Here is a 16,518-nt window from a genome sequence, read left to right as displayed (position 1 = left end):
TGAATAAGATATTTAACAAGAGACAAGAGAAAATTATTTTTGAATTCATAAAAATGACCCTGTTCAAAAGTCCCATGTTTGTCCTGAACAGTTAAACTGCCTGCTGTTCTTCAGGAAAATCCTTCAGGTGCCACAAATTCTTTGGTTTTCCAGCATCTTTTGCATTTTTGAACCCAACAATGACTGTATGACTTTTGAACAGAATGAAGATGTGTACATTTTTCTTATTTTGCCTAAATATTTTTTTTTTTTTTTTTTTTTTTTTTTTTTTTTTTTTACATTTAGTACTGCCCTTCAGAAGCTACAGAAGATACTTACATGTTTCCCAGAAAACAAAATAAGATCTTCAAATTAAAAAAGATTTCACCTTCTTCCTTCTGAAGCATCAGTGAGTGTTTGAACCTTCTGTAATAGTTGCATATGAGCCCCTTAGTTGTCCTCAGTGAGAAAAGATGGATCTCAAAATCATACAGTCATTGTTGGAAAGGGTTCAAATACACAAAAATGCTAAAAAACAAAGAATTTGTGGCACCTGAAGGATTTTTCTGAAGCACAGCGGGCAGTTTAACTGCTCAGAATAAACAAGTAACTCATCTTTAAAAAAAAATGGCTATGGATCATTCAGGTAAAAACACAGTATTAAGAATCAAGTGTATGTAAATTTTTAAACTGAGTCATTTGAATAAATTCAACCATTATTTTCTATTGCAGACTAAATGCCTTTTATGTGAAATATCTTATTCAGATGCTTTTTAGAAAATGAAAATAACCCAGTTTATACCTAAAGTTCAAACTCTTTAAAAGTTCTTAGGACACTGGCCTTTCATTGTCAGTACTAAATAAAAAAAACAACTTGCATTTAGTATGATCCCTCTTATTTTGGTAAAATAATTAACATTTTGCAAGATTCTGCAAGGTGTATGTAAACTTTTGACCTCTTGAACTGCATATTAAGCAAGTTTCATAAATGAGCCCCATTGTATTAAAAATATCAAAATGTTGAGCCATGTTTTGTATTAAATCATTGTATTAAAAACATCAAAATATCCCCCATTTAATTAATTAAGAAACTTATGTTTTAAATAAAAAACATTTCATTTGATTCTATTTTATTTGTGTCAGAGGTATCAGAATTGGTTTCATCTATTGTGAAATTTCACTGGTATTTGTATCAATAATCCAGCCCAATGTTTTTAGGTGCGTATGTCTATGAGCGTGTATATGTTTCTGGGTGTGTGTCCTCACCAGCACGTGAGCGGCTCTGAACAGGTAGCTGAATGGGTAGTAGAGCAGGTTGATGAATGAGGCAGCATACAGATCAGCATAACGCATCACCTGAGACGCAAACAGAGTCTGCCGAGAACCACTGCGGAACAGACTTCCCATCATCCCGTAGCACATGTCCATGTCATGAGTCACTTTCTGATGACACAGAGAAAAACGACTAAATCAACATGTCGGTGTCATTTCAGTATCACTGATATACCATTATAGTTTTTGTTATTATTTTGAATTAGATTTTAGATTTTCTGTTTACATTTTAAAGTAGCTTATTCATTTTATCTATGGCCAGCCTATATGACAGGCTATTGATTACCATGGACAATATTTACACTTACAAGAGTTATAAACTGCCATTTACTGTAAACAAATTTCTTGTTTGTTCATGCAAACTAAGGGCTGAGTCAAAATGATTCAAAATGAATTCGTCTGAAGAGCATGTCACAGATGCCTTTTCAGAAAATCCCAGTTTATACCTAAAGTTCAAACCCAAGGTTCTCAGAACACTTGATAGATCTGTACTGTAAACTAAGATAAAAGCTCAGCCTAGTACAATCAGATATAATTGAAACGTTAGGAATGCGAGTGAGTGATTTAGTGTGTGCACCTTCATTCTTCTCTGAATGGCACTGATATCTGGTCTCTCATTGCTGCTGCTGTCCAAATGCCTACAGGAAGAGAGAATGTGAGTAAGAGAAAAGCAGATTCTGTGGATGTAAAGAGAAAAATAAGTGAAGAGGGGAAAAGGACAGACATCAGCTGCAGTCAGAAATGGAGAGGTCAATGAGTTAAAAGTCTTTGCTTATCAACAGGTGAACTCTTTGAAACTGTACCCTGTACAGCAGTTCAGCAGGCTTGTGCACCAATCAGAACTAAGCAAATTGCGAAACCCTTTTATATTCCAATTCTTAAGTTTAATTTAATTTGAACTGAGTTAAAAAACACAATGCAAAATTAGAATAAAGGAAGCATTAAAATAGAACTGCTGTAAGTGTAAGTGACTTTAACAATACAAATCTTAATCACACATACACAACAGGTGAACCTAGAAATATTAATTAATATCAGTGTTGATAGTAAACATGTTTACTATCGTTCTAGACTAAATGTGACTAGATTTACTCATCTCACTTGTACAAAACAGATTCAGTATTTCTCAAAATGAATAAAAACAGTGAAATGCAAAGTCAGAATATGACAACAAACCTGAAATGATTAAATATTACCACAAATATCCTTGTATTTTATCCCATTTTATTTCCTTTGATGATCTAATTCAACCATACTAATAAGCAAAAATTGCTTTAGATAAACATAACATTTGTGTGTTTTTTTTTTTTTTTTTTACTGAAGATGAGTGTTGATCTTTCTTCTCTTGCATTCTACTGTACAGATGTGAATTTACTTCAGCCTGAAGCTTATTCATCTTACTTTTGGTCTGATGAATAAGAAGGGGTTTTGCATTTTCAAAAATAGTACTTTTTATATTAAAAACAAGTAAGTGCTGCCCATATTCAAAAAGTAATTCAAAAGTAACGCAAAAGTAATATAACACATTACTTCCCATAAAAAGTAACTGATGTAATTAGTTACTTTTTTAGGGAGTAATGCAATATTGTAATGCATTACTTTTAAAAGTAACTTTCCCCAACACTGATTATGATGAAAAAACATATATATAAGCTTTTACTTATTTTTAATTAAAAACTTTTGTTGTTTATTACGACAGAATAACACTTAATTTCCCTGAATATGTTATTATGGTGCATTATAAATTAATTACTGTAATTACTAGATGACTTCAAAGGTCTACTCAGAGCGGTTCACATACAGTAGGCTACTCTGACTCAGAATTATGCATTTCTGCGTCAACACTATTAACGCCAATATGAATTGATGTAATATGAACATTCAGATTCAGACAAAACCACAATACAACAAGTAACAGTTGATATGGAAATGCCTTGTTAATGAACTTTTTATTTTGTTTAATAGTTTATTTAGCAGGACATTATGCATTAGTTATCCAACTCTGTGCTAGCTACTTCAAACTGTATTGTATGTGTTTTATTTTCATATTAATCTTGCATCATTAAAACATTAGAAATTAGTTAAACAGACAGACAATTATAGGAATTATTCAACAGAATATTTTAAGACTGCTAAACGCTCACCATTTTGAGTGACAAGTGCTTTCTACAAGTCAGAATCTCTTAATTACAATAATTTAGAAAATAGTCAATATATTCAAACTTTAAAGTCAACATTTGTTTTTTACAAAGTCATCTAAAAACAACATTATGGACATGAATGTAAAATGAAATCAATGTTGATGGCTTTGTAGTTGATCTTGTGTTGGGCTAATGTAATTGTGTGACTTCTTTTCCTGCCAAACCACTAGCAGGGCATGGCCAATTCTATTCAAATTTTACACCATGAAATAAAAAGAGAGTCCATTTTTAAATTCTGAATGTACACACCCACTTACACAAACACACACCTGTGCTGAGAAACAGAGGCAGCTTTACTCACTTGTATAGTTCTGCCAAGAAAATGTCCAAACCCTGCAGTTCTTCGAACAGAGCTGTGAAAGAGAGGGCAGAACCGTGTCATGATTGGGTTTCACATCTCTTTTCCTTAGCCTTTCAAGTGTGAACATCTCATCTCACTCTTTCTTTTTCTCTGTGCGAGCATTCCTTTCTTTACTGAGATTCTCACAAGAAGGCCTGTTTCACACTAGACACCTAAGTGTAACTGTGACAGCAGGCACATATTGTGCTTTCAATGTGATAGAACTGCAGCTCTCTCAGAATATAAGTCAAGTTATAGGTTACGAGAATAAAAATTTCCTGCAGTTAATGCCATACTTTATAAAACGGTTATTGGAAATTGGCTATTAATATTAATAAAAATTACACTTGCATCCAAAGGTAATAAATCTACATGGTGGAATGCTATAAATCGCTATTAAAGCCTACAGTTGAGGTCATAAGTTTACATTCACCTTACAGAATCTGCAAAATGTTAATAATTTGATCAACATAAGAGGGGTCATACAAAATGCATGTTATTGTTTTTTTATTTAGTAGTGACCGGAATAAGATATTTCACATAAAAGACATTTACATATAGTCCACAACAGAAAATAATAGCTGGTTTTATAAAAATTACTCTATTCAAAAGATTACATGTACATGATTCTTAATACTGTGTTGTTACCTGAATGATCCACAGCTGTATTTTATTGTTTAGTGATAGTTGTTCATGAGTCACTTTTTTGTCCTGAACAGTTAAACTGTCTGCTGTTCTTCAGAAAAATCCTTCAAGTTCCACAAATTCTTTGATTTTTCAGCACATTTGTGTATTTGAACCCTTTTTCTATTAATGACTGTATGATTTTGAGATCCATCTTTTCACACTGAGGATGCATAGTGTTTCCTTCTGAAGCATCAGTGAACATTTGAACCTTCTGTTATAGTTGCATGTGAGTCCATCAGATGGATCTCAAAATCTACACAAAATGCTGAAAAACAAAGAATTTGTGGCACCTGAAGGATTTTTCTGAAGAACAGCAGGTAGTTTAACTGTACAGGACAAACAAGCAACTCATGAACAACTATAACTTGAAAAAAAAAAAAAAAAAAAAAACAGCTGTGGATCATTCAGGTAACAACACTTGATGTTAAGAATATTAAGAACTTTTGAACTGGGTCTTTTTTATCAATTCAACTATTATATTCTCTTGTGGACTATATGTAAATACCTTTTATGTGAAATATCTTAATAAAAATAACATGCATTTTATATGATCCCTCTTATTTCAGTAAAATAATTAACATTTTGCAGATTCTGCAAGGTGTATGTAAACTTTTGACCTCAAATGTAAATATTATAAAACTAATCATCATCAAATATAATGTATATGCGAAAAGAGGTTATATTTATATCCAAATGGTAATAAATCTACATGAAACACTGTAAACTGCTATAATCTGCATATATATTGCAAAAGACTCCATTGATGAATAGGTTTACATAGGATATTCACCATATTTTCTGCAGAGTTCAGCACCCACTTGCAGTTATGTGCTTACAGCGACAATGCTGTAACCTGTTATTATGGGCACCCAAAATAAATGCGTGCTGCTTACGTGCAGTGTGAAACAGGCCAATTGCTTATTTTACTACTGTATGGCAACACTCACAGCTTTTGTCTGTCCAAACGTGCAGCTCCTGAGCCAATTCAGGAATCACCAGGAATGTCCGCCAACCCTGTCGCTTCTTGGACTTAAGAATATCTCCAAAAATATGATCCCCAATGTACAAAATATCCTTTCCTTTTGCTCCTAACAGGTCGCACACAATGTCAGAAGAACCTGGGTGGAGATGAAACATACATTTTTCAGAAATTAGTGATTTTCACACATTACATGCAAGGCATACTCAATACCCAGAAAAAGCTGCACAATGTACCAAATTCATTTCATTACAATATTTGCTCTTCCAGTGTGGTTTTATGCCTTTGTTGCCTGTTTTGCATGTACACACTATGTACATTACATTATAGTAATTACAGTAACTGGATAATAACTAGGTACTAGTCCTGACCCTAGTTACCTTATATTACCCAGTACTATTCATGTAGTTAACTAATGTACATATTACACAACTAAGCAACTGTAAACTTGCAGTGAAAAATGTGATAAGTGTTGATGTTTCAAGGCCTTGAGGAGATACATGTGCCTGTGTGTGTAAATATGAGTGTGTCATTTGCATATTTATCCAAGAACTCCCAGTACCTCCAGAGTAAACAATGCCATGTTGTAAAGGTCCAGTGTATGTTCCTATCTTCAGTCGCCCTGTAGTCTGTGATAGAGAAAAGAATGATTAATATTTACTGAATTTATTTCAGCACAACTCAAAAAGAATAAATTGTGCTTGTCTGACTCACTATATGAATTATGCAAATCAGGTAATGGTGCAAATACACCAGTTTTGCATTTTGTACTGCTCGTTTTGCATCTTGTACAGGATGGTTAAAATGGATTGTTATAGGTTTTTGTACTAAAATATCTCTTAAAAGTGCCACAACTGTTTGGTGAACTGTTTAGCTTGGTAACACTGCAAAGGGAAGCTGTAAAAGGGCCAACAGGAAACGGAATTTTCCTCTCTAATTAGTTCAATCATGCTCAGCAGACCTCAGTATAAAAGCTCAATACTCAGCACTGACTAACCTTCTGTGTGATCGTGTTCAGCAGGATAAAATGTTCCAGAATGTGCAATACTACACCTGCTGACTTTGAGATTCTGCTTCTGTTTTTGTAATAGTAGAGCTTTTAGTTGGAAATACTCACCGTATCCACCTGTCTCAGAACTGTTCCCTCTCCAAAAAATAAAGGCTTTCGTGCATCCACTAGGATCAGGTCGAAGTATGATTGCCATGGACGGTGAGCAGTGCCATGCTACGACATAAAACATTATTATGAGCAACAATAAATGACAGGAAACACTTTTGAAAGTTTTAAGAGCAGGTTGAAAAACAATGTCAATACCTTTGGGCCATGGGGGAAGTCAAACAAGTATGTCATAATTTTCTGTAAAACAAATCAAAACAAAACGATGATGGTTTCATGTGTTTAAGTATGAAACAAACCAGTTGCATGTGCAGTTGTCTATTGCGCTGATTCAAAACCTAGTGAGCTGCACACAGAGGAATTTTTTAAAGCACTGTTTCGACACAAAGCTGCTTGAAAAGCATAGATTAACCGTGCTGCCTCCTAAGATTTAGATTAAAAATCAAGAGTTCTGGGGTAAGTTACTTATTTTTTAAAAGTAATGCATTACAAAATTGTGTTACTCTCTAAAAAGTAACTAATTACGCTATTTAGTTACTTTTTATGTAAAGTAATATTATTACTTTTGTGTTACTTTTTAAATCTGGGCAGGGCTTGCTTTTTTGTTTTTAATATAAAAAGTTATATTTTTGTCAAATGTAAAAGCCCACCAAAAGTGAAATGAATAAGCCTCAGGCTAAAGAAAATTTGAATTCTAATCTGTACAGCAGAACGCAGGAGAAAAAGTTCAACACTCTTCAGCAATAAAAAAAAAAAAAAAAAAAAGAAGCACAAATGTTAGTGTAAAATGTTAATGTTAGTCTGACTTAATTTTTGCTTATTAATGTTTTAATCGGATCGTCGAAGGTTAGCAGCAAAAACATTAGTTAATACAATGGGATTTAATCCATAGAATATATATGTATTTTTTAACATATTTAATTATTCCTGGATTATGGCATATTTTGAGTTCGCCTCTGCACAACATTATGACAGAAGAGCTGTTAATCAGTAAATAGTAAAACAAAGTAACTGGCATTACTTGTTGAAAAAAAAAAAAGTAACTTAGATATTTCCTTGTAAATTCAAAAGTAATTCATTACTAGTTACTTGAAAAAAGTAATCTGATTACGTAACTCACGTTACTTGTAATGCCTTACCTCACCACTGGTATTTCTTATTTTAATTTGCACCCAACTGTTGAAAAATTGTCCATTTTTCAATTATTTTTATTTATAAACTAGGGCTCTCACAGAGTTTAAAAAGTGTGTTTTCTATATACAAGAAAAAATAACTGAAATTAAAAAAATAAAATCTAAAATATTTTACTGGGTACAAATTGTTCATAAATTGCTATTTGTAAATTAAAAATTTAAATTTAGCAAACTGCTAAAAACTAAAATCAGAATGCAAGCGGACATTTCTTATTTTATTTTGTTCCCAACAAACAACTGTTATTTTTATTTATAAACCAGGGTTTGAATACTAATAAATTTCCTATTAAACTGCTATTTGTACAAAAAAAATCCCAAACAAACAAACAAAAAAAAAAAAACAGTTGCTAAGTCCAAAATGCTTTTTTTTAAATATAAAAGTTACATTATTTTTTACAAAGTTTAAATGTGTTTTCTAGAGAAAAAAAAATCCAAAGTATTATTATTAATTATTGCTATTAGTATTATTGCTAATATAAATACTACTAAATTTCCTAGTAAATTGCTATTTGTACGTAAAAAAAATGCTAAGCCAGATACGTAAATTAAAAAAAAAAAAAAAAAAAAAAATGTAGTGAGGATAAATTATTGAAATTGTTTAGCGATTATTTTGTTGATTCTTCAGCTGAAAAACTTTCAGTACAACAAAACAGTTTTGAAATTTGTGAGTTTTGAAAATTACATGATCTAAATTCAATATGGTATCTACCCTGATTAAGTTCAATTAAAATGTATTATTTTAACCAACTTTTTTGTGTGGCATGTTACTTGAGTATTGAGTTGTTAAGTAGCTTACGTAAATCTGCCCATGTAAAGTGATCCAAATGTCTCATTTGTGAGGTTACCTTAAGGTAACCATGTTCCCAATATGCAGATGATTAGGTTCTAAAATTCATGTTAGCTTATGTATGTATTTGCATCAGCAAACTCACGTCTGTGTATTTGTAGTCACTGTTGGTGGCTAAGAAAACTTTGGAGACTTCATTCATGCGGCTCAGCAGCAATGGCAACTTGCCCTTTAAATGAGAAAAAAATCAGTTATTCTCAGAAATACAACAAAAAGTCAGTAACTTCGGAAAACAAAAAACAAACTTACATCTTTCACAACATACTTCTCCAGGTTTTCCACTGTTTTCTCCTTCAGTGTTCCCTGGGAAATAAACAAAACCTTTAAACACACACCAAGTTTATGACATGCATCTTAAACATGTAAATTAGGAATCCAGTGCCTACCTGTACAATTTATATCCATTTCACAGTTAATCATAGCTGCCTGCTATCAGTGCACACAGCATTGTTACTTTGGCAAATTACTCTGACAAAAAGAGAAACAGAGAACCTTTGTACCTTAAAATGCACCCAGTCTACAGCATCTCGGACATCTTGGAACATGCTCTTGAAGGACATGAAGAGGTCTCCATCCTTAAAGCCCGTTTCACAGCTAAAGGTTTAGAAAGAACAAAGGGGCAGCAGAGTAAGAGGCCGAGTGGCAGCTCTGACACATTTTATCGACAGTCAGACATGTTTAAATGGGACAGTCTTCCCTTGTTTGAGGTTGTCCGAGCCAAACAGGAAAGCTCTCTCCCCCTAAAAGGACCAACAGGTGTTTCAGAGGACATGCATCCATACCAAAACACAAATCACAGACTATTATGTTTTAACAGATTTTATCTAGACTAAATAAGTCTGGCTGTTTTTCTTTTTCTTTCTCTTTCGTTTCTCAGAGCATGAGTAGAATTATTTCCATGCCGTTTAAAATCATTTTAAATGGTTTATTTTACCTACTTTACATGCACTATGATTAGTCATTAGCAAGTTCATGCAAGAACATGAATCCAAGTTGAACCACAGATCTGCTTGTGTCATCCCGTTTTATAGCATAGCTGTAAATTTTTTATGCTGTATTGGGAATTTTTTATCAAGGCGTAACATGTTTGCTGATGAACTGATATTGGGAGCAGCAAATAGTCCTCACCCACAGTACATGATACTGATTAGGAATCAGTGGTATGGCTGTATGCAGTGTCCAAGGCAACAAAGTAATAGAATCATATCACTGGAACTCCTACCTTGAATATCGGTCACAGTTTGAGAAGAAGTCAACCAGGCAGGCTAAAAGGTATGTTTCTGTGCAGAGAGAGAGAGACAGAAATACAGAGAGTGAGAAGCTAAGCACAAACAACAAATTTATTTTCGTGTATAATTTAAATTATTTATTACTGTTCAAACATTTGGGGTCAGTAAGATTTTATTTATTTACGGTGTTTATTTATTGTTTGTTTGAAAGAAATTACTTTTATTCAGCAAAGATCAGTTAGAGTAAAACATTTCTAATGTTACAAAATATTTCAATTTCCAATAAATGTTGTCCTTTTGAACTTTATATCCTATTAATTTTTTATCCAAGAATTATGAAAAAAAATGTATTATGGTTTCTACAAAAAATATTAATCAGCAAAATCTATTTTTAACATTGATAATAATGAGAAATATTTATTGGGCAGCCAATAAATATATTAGAATGATTTCTAAAGGAGCATGTAACACTGAAGACTGGAATAATGGCTGCTAAAAATTCAGCTTTACATTACAGAAATAAATTACAATTTATTTTTTTTTTTTTAATACATAATTTTATTTTAAATAATTAATAGTAAAATATTTCACAATATAGATTATTACTGACCCAGAACAGCAGTGCATATATATGTATGCAACTAACAGCAATCACAAGCATTGTTTGATTAAAGTGCATTTCAAAATGCTAAATAAATAAATATCTTGCCAAAAATGCACTCATTGCAGGTAAATCGGCATTTGTCTAAAACTCTCAGGTCATTTGATCAGTCCAACTAATAATTTGCTTTAATCTGAAAATTCTGGCAATATGTACTCACCGAATGTCATTTCAAACACGTCTTTTTTCCCCCCAATAAAATGGCAAAGCTGCTTTTTTCCATGTGTTCTAGTAATATGTAATGATTACTGATCAAGTTCAGTTAGGTCTTAGCATAGTTTATTAAAAACTTTATAAAATGTTTTTAAAAAAATGACTTAAAAAATGAATTTCCTGATTTATATATAATTAATGTGTTATGACCTTAAGTTTCAAAACATGCATGAATCACCTGAATGAATCACTCATTACTCATTCTTTACTACAATACAAAACAATACTACAAATACAACTGTAACCGGTTTCTGATGATTGTATACATTATAGCATTTAGTCAGAACAAAGATTCTCAGTACGTAACTCAGAAATTAAAGGAGAAGTCCACTTCCAGAACAACAATTCACAAATAATTTACTCACACCCTTGTCATCCGAGATGTTCATGTCTTTCTGTCTTCAGTCGTGAAGAAATTATGGTTTTTGAGGAAAGCATTTCTGGATTTTTCTCCATGTAACGGACTTCATTGGTGCCCCGAATTTGAACTTCCAAAATGTAGTTTAAATACAGCTTCAAATGGCTCTAAACGATCCCAGCTGAGGAGGAAGGGTCTTATCTAGTGAAACGATCGGTCATTTTTTTTTTGGAAAATAAAAATTTGTTTACTTTTTAAGCACAAAAGCTTGTGTAGCACAGACTCTGGGATGTGCGTTCACAACCCTACGTTCTATTGAATCAAGTCGAAAGGTCACGCTGAACGTAGGCAAAACTACAGACCCAGTGTTTACAAAGTGAACATGCAAAGACTAAGAAAGTGCAAGTAAGTCAACCTCTGTTTACAAACAAAAAAGTACAACGATGTCGGACGATTCTGAAGTTGTAGGAGAAAATAAGATGGAGTTTTTCGCCATACTCTACCTTTATGAGCCAGAGTACGCAGACGATGAACTTAGATGTGATTCGTAGTAGTGATGGAAAGTTTGGATAATTTTACCGACTCTGACCTTTGAGTCTTGTTCAGCAAAATAAACAAATCTTTTTTCGAGTCATTTCGTTCATTTTAGCAAAATATAATTAAAATGTTACGTGTTACTTCCCAACACATCTACTGCTTACACAAACATTGATCACACTACAAACAAGACAAAACTATAATGCTATAAGAAACAGAAATTATGAATTCATTGTTAACCCGGGTCTTTAATCTATGATTACCTCACCTTACCTCTTATCTGACAAGTTTTCAGGTTTGAGTTGTTCGTTTATCACGTGACAGCCCCATAAGCTTAACCAATGCAGTGTGACCCAGAAAAAGAATTGAGCAGTTCACCTCTCGAGTCTTGGGGTTCGAGTCGCTCGTTCATCGCGTGACAGCCCCATAAGATGAACAAACGACTGGAAAATCCCGAAGACTCGAAACAGGTGAACTGACTCCAGTACAGAACCTAATAGGATATTGTGCATGCGCAACTGAATGATTCACTCCCCGAGATCACAGTAAAGATTTGTTAAAAATGAAAGAATCGTTCAAGAACAACCTATCACTAATTCGTAGCATCGTGGACACGCATCCCAGAGCCTGTGCTACACAAGCTTTTGTGCTTAAAAAGTATACAAATTTTTATTTTTCAGAAAAAATTAAACGATCTCGGCTGGGATCGTTTAGAGACATTTGAAGCTGCATTTAATTTGCATTTTGAAGGTTCAAAATCGGGGCACCAATGAAGTCCATTATATGGAGAAAAATCCTGAAATATTTTCCTCAAAAACCATAATTTCTTTACAACTGAAGACAGAAAGACATGAACATCTTAGATGACAAGGGGGTAAGTAAATTATTTGTTGTTCTGGAAGTTGACTTCTCCTTTATTTCAGGATATAAACAGTATTAAGAGTTAAAAAAGTATTAGGAGTTAAAAAGGCCACTGTCAATGTGTTTTTTGAAAGAGAGCCAGTGACAGGGCTATGTGGCACAGTGATAAAGAGCCTACCTGGAAGGTTAAAGAGTGTGTTAAGGATGTAGAAGCGTTCTGTGTCATCACGCTGGATAAACTTATTGGGATAGAGCTCTCTGGTATCAGGGCTGGCAGGGAACACAGGAACATTATGAGCACATGCTCTATAGGTTTCGTCAGTGATCAGTAATCAAGACCATTTAGGCAGGGATTGACTGGACTCATTACTCACCCTCGCAGGAAGTTAAAGCCATGGACACAGACCAGGATGTTTCCATAAGCATCTACCTTCAGGAGGTTGCCATACATGGTGTCAAACACCAGACCTCTGTATATATACAAAAAAAAAGGGGTTAATATAGGGTTAAATGTGTTATTTATCCTACAAACATAATATCAAACCAGGGGTTCTCAACTCTGGCCTACGAGATCTATTTTCCTGCAGGGTTTAGCTATAACCTTGATTAAACTCACCAGCCTGTAACTTTCTTGTGATGCTAAAGACTTTGATTAACTTGTTCAGGTGTGTTTAAGGTTAGGTTTGGAGCTGAAATCTGCAGGAAAATGAATTTTGTGGGCCAGAGTTGAGAACCCCTGTATCAAACAATAGTCTTCGTACTGGCAGCTGTTACAAATATGGTCTGTCAATGAGAGACATTACCTTGTAGGGAAAGTGGGGTCATAAACAAAACCGAGTAGTTCCTGTGGGTAGCCAATGGAGACCAGCCGCTCCACAGTCAGATCAAAGCCCAAAGATTCATATTCAGGTGATTTGTATACTGTTAATAGAGAGATATTTATTAAGACATATTGATCAGCACAAATAAAATGAACAGACTATATAATCCAATCTGTTACATCCTGTACAATCCTGTAATCATTAATGTAAAATACAGGAACAGTTCCTTTTAAAAATGCTTCATTATTTACTCACACCTCATAGTGTTTTAAAACTTTTTTTTTTGCCAATTTGTTTGCCAGAAGGAGATTTTTTATGCCAATTTCCAGACATGACATGCAGTACAAAAAAAAGGATATTCTGATCACATATTAAGATTTTGTTCCCCTTTTTAGTTCACTGATGGCCACATTGTTCTAATAAGTTTCCGCATTTTAGTTCAATCGTAGCCCCTTTGTATTAATTAATTCCCTAGATTTTATTTAAACTGTGGGCACGATGATATTGCATATGAGGAAATAAATTACTACAACATGACAATTGTTTACATAAATCTTCCCCTTTGTGATCCCCTGTCTTTCCCTGCATGCCATGTGCACTTTTAGAAGTAAAGGTACAAAGCTGTCACAGTGGCGGTATCAGGTTTGGAAATTAACCTGGGGAAATTAACAAAAATGCCCCATAAACTCAAGACAAAGGGGCAAAAAAATGCCCCTGCACAATTAAACATCATATTACGGCTGTCATGATTAAAATTAAATATGAAAATGAATGAAAAGTGTCAATTCGCGGAATTACCTTTAAATTATTATTAAATACCTGTAAATTATTTGTTGCCCAAACACTTCTCCCATTTACTAATAACTATTGGCACAATGACAAATATTGTTTGGCTAAAATTACTGTAAAATCCCTCCAATCTAAGTTTATTCTGGAGTGGATCTCAGTAACAACTGACCAAAAATAAAACATAAAGATGCATGCATGGCAGCGCAAGTGTTGTATTTAAAGACACTCTCCGGGAGCGCTCTTTAGAACAGCACCTGTGATACGTGTCGACCCAACCTTGTCCTTTCACAGAGCAAGCAAAGGGTACCAGAACATTCACATTACAAAGGATTAGCAGGGCCATGTATGCCCTGTGATCTAATCCAGTATGAAACCGGACCCACTTGCCCTAAAAGATTTAAACCCAATTAGATCCCCAAGCCTCTGCAGAGGGGATTTGGGTGGTATTTCAGAAACAAAAGGCATTTTGCAAGATCATAAACACCAAGGCTGTTTTTCCATCCTGACACCTTACTAAAAAAGAATTTAAAATAAAACCAACACGTATTGAACAACAGTTTCACCAAAGCGTGGGGTTACTAAACTGTACGCCGACACACTTCAGCTCATGTCACGTGTTGTTATGGCAGAGCTGGAAATGTGTTATACTTGTTGTTGATGAGGGGGCAGGTCAAAGGGCAGAAACCCAGAAGGATCTCTTCAGAGTAGGAGAATGAGAAGAAGAGGAGTGCCTCAGGGTGAACTCCTGGGTCCACTGCTAATGAAGACATGTTTGACCACAACAACCTGCTTGTTTTTTTCCAGGAATGCTGTTTTTCTACAATAGGCTTGAGTTTGCACACGTCTGAACGTTGTTTGTCAAGATAAGTTAACTAAAAGGAGAAGTTTTAGTCTCTTTCTGTGCAGTTAATCATTTTCAAACCTCAAACCTTTTAAAGTATTATCAATAAACACAAAAATAAATTTCTTGGTGATTATGGAACGGTGTGAAAAATTCGATATAACACAAAAAAATCCCAATGATTCCACACAGTGTCGTAAACCTTGGTTGACCTTTGACCAAAAAGCTGTTATTTAGTACAAGCCACCGCTACTTTATTTTCCTCGTCAATACAAACTGTCATAGCCTAGTTTTTCAATTTCAATCTAACTGTCTTTACAATTTACCAGTTTTTGAGACCATATATTAAGTTATTTGTAGGATTGCCTCCAGTGAGTTTCATAGTCTGTTCCAGGCTTTGTATCTCTACAGATGTATGATAGACAGTCTGTTGAGGGGGAGGCGGATAGAACTGAATCCCCCATGGAGCCATGGCCAGAAGTACAGGCGCTCACAGGCAAGCAAACCCCAACAGAGTCACTAACTCAGGCCAGATTCTTCCACCCAGATAGCAGCTGTACACAAACTCAACTGCCCCTGCCCTTTCGGTCTCTCTCTCTTTCTCTCCTCCCTGCGATGTTCCACGAAGCTACAGTGAAACCTATTTTGAGCCTCTTTTTCCCTCTCAGTCACTATTCCCATCATCACTCTTTGCTTAACTGCACACACCAGTGTTGACCTTGGACAATGTTGGCCTTGAGCTAGCATACTCCTGCTAGGGTGAAAAGAAAATATTTCTGGCAGTTTTACTGAGGTCTGCAGACAGAAAATCTATACCTCATTATACGTGGCTTACATTAAGACTGGCTAAAGGTTTGAGGGGTGAAATTAGTTTATGATTATATCGACAAAAAAAAGGCTATGAGGTATGCATTGCTGTAAAGCACAGGTCAAACTTTAGTTAACATGACCATTCACGTATTTACAGTTCAAGTGAAGTAAAACAGCCTTTGATAATAAAAAAAACCATACCATATACTGTACATATACTTGAAATATCTAAAATAACTCCTTGAAGTAGCCCTGGAGATTTCAATCATTTAACAACATAGAACCCGGATGTGCTGTGGCTTATTTACATGCAGAGGAAGTGGCACAACATAAAATGTCTTCATAAACATGTCTGAAGATTTCAACAGAGAGCATGACTAGCCATTTTTTGCCCAGCCTTTCTTATTTGAGCCAGAATATACAGACGATGAACTAAGAGAGATGAACGTTTCTATGTCAGAACGCTGGCTCCTACGTTAGTGCAAATCGAGGACTGACATGGAGAAGAAATTGTTGAATAAAGTTATTTTTGCTTTCTTTGCACACAAAGCATATTCTCGTAGCTTCATAAATTTACTGATGCACCACTGATGTCACATGGACTATTTTAACAATGTCCTTACTACCTTTCTGAGCCTTGAACATTGTCTTCCTGGAGAGATTATTACATATGCATGTGTGTTCAGAATAAGAGTATGATGTCAGGCTTTAGTTCATAGCTCA

At 34.4% G+C, this 16,518-nt stretch overlaps 1 protein-coding gene across 3 annotated transcripts in view; it reads right to left on the bottom strand.

Moving 5' to 3' along the window:
- nt5c2b (5'-nucleotidase, cytosolic IIb) overlaps window positions 1–16,518 on the bottom strand; it is a 30,621-nt gene that overhangs the window by 4,259 nt on the left and 9,844 nt on the right. Inside the window, exons 4-18 of one of the 3 annotated variants that reach the window (XM_051105695.1) lie at window positions 13,338–13,455; window positions 12,909–13,004; window positions 12,713–12,804; window positions 9,898–9,955; window positions 9,365–9,415; window positions 9,176–9,269; window positions 8,925–8,978; window positions 8,761–8,844; window positions 6,834–6,875; window positions 6,636–6,743; window positions 6,081–6,147; window positions 5,487–5,657; window positions 3,814–3,865; window positions 1,889–1,949; window positions 1,246–1,422 (exon numbers count right to left, since the gene is read on the bottom strand). In XM_051105695.1, the coding sequence (XP_050961652.1) occupies window positions 1,246–1,422; window positions 1,889–1,949; window positions 3,814–3,865; window positions 5,487–5,657; window positions 6,081–6,147; window positions 6,636–6,743; window positions 6,834–6,875; window positions 8,761–8,844; window positions 8,925–8,978; window positions 9,176–9,269; window positions 9,365–9,415; window positions 9,898–9,955; window positions 12,713–12,804; window positions 12,909–13,004; window positions 13,338–13,455 (1,325 nt within the window). Of the gene's footprint in view, window positions 1–1,245; window positions 1,423–1,888; window positions 1,950–3,813; window positions 3,866–5,486; window positions 5,658–6,080; window positions 6,148–6,635; window positions 6,744–6,833; window positions 6,876–8,760; window positions 8,845–8,924; window positions 8,979–9,175; window positions 9,272–9,364; window positions 9,416–9,897; window positions 9,959–12,712; window positions 12,805–12,908; window positions 13,005–13,337; window positions 13,456–16,518 lie in introns of those variants that run through there. The other 2 variants (XM_051105675.1, XM_051105683.1) reach the window with 2 other exon arrangements.

This window comes from Labeo rohita, chromosome 1 (genome assembly GCF_022985175.1).
Source record: "Labeo rohita strain BAU-BD-2019 chromosome 1, IGBB_LRoh.1.0, whole genome shotgun sequence".
In the NCBI taxonomy this organism is placed as follows: domain Eukaryota; kingdom Metazoa; phylum Chordata; class Actinopteri; order Cypriniformes; family Cyprinidae; genus Labeo; species Labeo rohita.
Note: the sequence above shows the minus strand (reverse complement) of the source record. Positions and strands in the feature narration are given on the sequence as shown.